This window comes from Bison bison, unplaced genomic scaffold, assembly GCF_000754665.1.
Source record: "Bison bison bison isolate TAMUID 2011002044 unplaced genomic scaffold, Bison_UMD1.0 scf7180017864518, whole genome shotgun sequence".
NCBI lineage: Eukaryota > Metazoa > Chordata > Mammalia > Artiodactyla > Bovidae > Bison > Bison bison.
The window spans coordinates 83,951-86,682 of record NW_011495071.1 but is presented as its reverse complement, the minus strand read 5'-3'; the positions used below and the strand labels follow the sequence as shown (position 1 = coordinate 86,682).

The window sequence follows — 2,732 nt, the reverse complement described above, 5'->3', positions numbered from 1 at the left end:
GACATGGTGGTTCAAGGGTCCCAAGAATGCAAAAGTGGAAATTGCCAGGACTTCTTAAGTCTTAGGTCCAGAATTATCTCACTGTCATTTCTGCCACGTTTGATTGGTTAAGGCAGATCCCAGAGGTGGTCAGAACTGAAGAGCAGGGGACGCTTGGGCATGAATATTGAGAAGTGTGGTCCATGCCTGGGATGACCTCATGTAGCTTTGAGAGATGTTGTCTCCAGGTTTTTATGGGCCAAGGCTAGAAATGAAGCCTGTCACTTCCTCCTACAGTCCATTGCTTAGAGTTTAGTCATATGACCTCTACTCTGTGCAAAGGAGACTGGGATGGGTCATCTAGCTGAGAGCCCATGAAGAAGTCTTTGTGCAGCCTGTGAGTCTTTTCCTCTGTTTCTATATCTCCATGACCACACCCATAATATGCAATTGTGGGAGTGAATGCATACCACATGTGTAGTGCATATCACCTAATATATGCTCAATATATTCAATTATTATTATTTTCTGTTTTGCAATGAATATTTGATTTTATTCTGTTTAAATCAGCACACATGGCAATGGATGCCATGCTGAGGAATCTGAACTTTATCCATGAGCTAAAGAGGAGACATCAAAGGGTTTTAAGCAAAACAGTGGTATCATCAGAAATGTGTTCACTCCAAAAGTTTGAAAGTGGTTCTATAATATTTTTGCCCTGAAAGTGCAAAATGTCCCTAGTGATATAAACAGTAATAATCCAGAATAAGAGTCAGGAGTAAATGCTTAATGGCTTAGATATTGAGGCTGTAAATTGTTGTTTGGTGTCCTTGGCTAATCAAGAGTTAAGTGGGTAAAAGATCACCGTGTTCCTGGCATTTTTTTTCTGGGTGGCAAAACTCTTCCACAGATTGGACCTTATGATTGCTTCCTGATACTTATTTCAAAGGCTGTTTGGGTGACTTTTTGGCCTCTTCTTGGTTCTACTTAAAGAGTATTTGAATCTTAAAGAAGATTCCTTATGTCACCCTTTGTTTTTCTGGCTTGAATGCATTTTCCCAAAGAATGCCAGAGATACTCAACTTCTCCATTATTTCTGCATATCCTATCAAGGCTTGACTTGTTTGCACTGTTAAAACAAACTAGGAATTTCACAAAACATTGTCTCTTAAGATTACTTGAGATTAGCCACTTGAAGAAATGCTCACTTTCACATGAAACATTCATGGACCTGACAGTGTTGTCTCCATCAAATGAACAAGCCACTCCAGGCTTAGGTAATTGTACTCATTAAATCCCTGCGTCTATTTCTTACTGAACACCATGACGTGGCTCTGACTACAGCTGCTTGTGAACTATGGCTTTGTCTTCCAGCCAATTTCATAGAAAAACTTTAATATAGTTGGGATCACAGCTGCATTACTTATGAGCTGTGAATTTGGGAGTAAGTTACTTAACCTCTTGAGCTTCTGTTTTTCATCTATTATATGGGGATAAAAATGTAAACTACTTTTTATAATTCTTTCATCAGTTAAATGAGTCAGTGCCCATAAAATGTTTAGAACAATATCTGACACTTAATAAGGATTCACTGAGGACTACAGGGTGCTTGCATCTATTCATAAACTGAAAGATCACTTGCCCAACAATGACAAATGAATCGCATACTTATCATTTCCATGCAAAGTATTATATTAAATAACTTTGGTGGGTCTAAATTCCATAAATGAGTATTCAGATTACATGAACCTTATTCACTATCTGCTGAAATGATGACTTTTCAACATCTGAGTTTTGAGGTTAGTGGAGGTGAGGGTATATGCTACAACAGGCAAATTTTTACTCTGAATTTCTCTTTAAGTGTAATTGTTCTAGTAAAGAAAAACATCTGATGTATTTTATTGTTTTTAAATTCTTTCCTCTCACTAAATAAATATCAGGAGCAACAGAAGCTGTGTGTGGCTTATATCAAGTGATGATTAACCTCACAGAATCCTAGTAAAAAATGTACCGAGTCCCTAAATTTTGAGTCAGTAAGCTCTTCCATGAAATTATTGCTCAGTTTGTCAGTTATAATCACAGTGATTCTTTTGTTGGAACTTGTGACCACAGGAGAACTATAACTTCATATTGAATGGAAAACAAAGATGTCTTTTTGAGTTATTTTTGGTTCAGTGCCATGTGGAATACATGGAGATCAAGGTAATTAGTGATCACGATATGTTTTTAATCTTTCCTTTTCTCTCTGTTCTTCAAGGCTGTCTCCCTGCTGCCCCCACCCCCAACCTGCACCCTCCTAAACAGGGCCACAGTGGTTACACCCACTCTGACCTCCACACCCCCTGTGCAGGAAATGAACAACTTCTCAAGGACTATTGTTTTACAAAGAGCGTAAAATTCAGAGCATGTGTTGTGCTTCAGTATAAGGGAGAATGAAACCTTTTTGTTTAGTGTTTTTTTTTTTACTAGTGTTAGAAAAATGAAGAAGTCTGTGTTTTTAAAATGGAATGCAAGAACTGAGACTTTATCCTAAACAAAGAAAGCACCCTATGTGCTTTATCACGCTCTCAGAGGTTTTACCCGAGGCTTCTGTCATTCTTTGGTTGATTCCTAATAAGGACAGTTTGCACAGTTACAATCCAATTACCATTTGTAGATCCCTGTGGAAAGGGGGATTTTTTTAGAGGAATCCTTTTGTAACTCCAGAATATCTCTTCAAAATAGTCTTATTAAAATAAAAATCAGGAAATCCA

At 37.7% G+C, this 2,732-nt stretch overlaps 1 protein-coding gene across 1 annotated transcript in view; it reads left to right on the top strand.

The window, feature by feature from the left end:
* Positions 1–2,732, top strand: part of ARHGAP6 (Rho GTPase activating protein 6) — a gene marked incomplete at its 3' end in the record, with an annotated part of 105,238 nt that overhangs the window by 21,392 nt on the left and 81,114 nt on the right. The window contains exon 2 of the mRNA XM_010830630.1: positions 2,237–2,370. Coding sequence (XP_010828932.1) covers positions 2,237–2,370 — 134 coding nt within the window. The remainder of the gene's footprint in view (positions 1–2,236; positions 2,371–2,732) is intronic.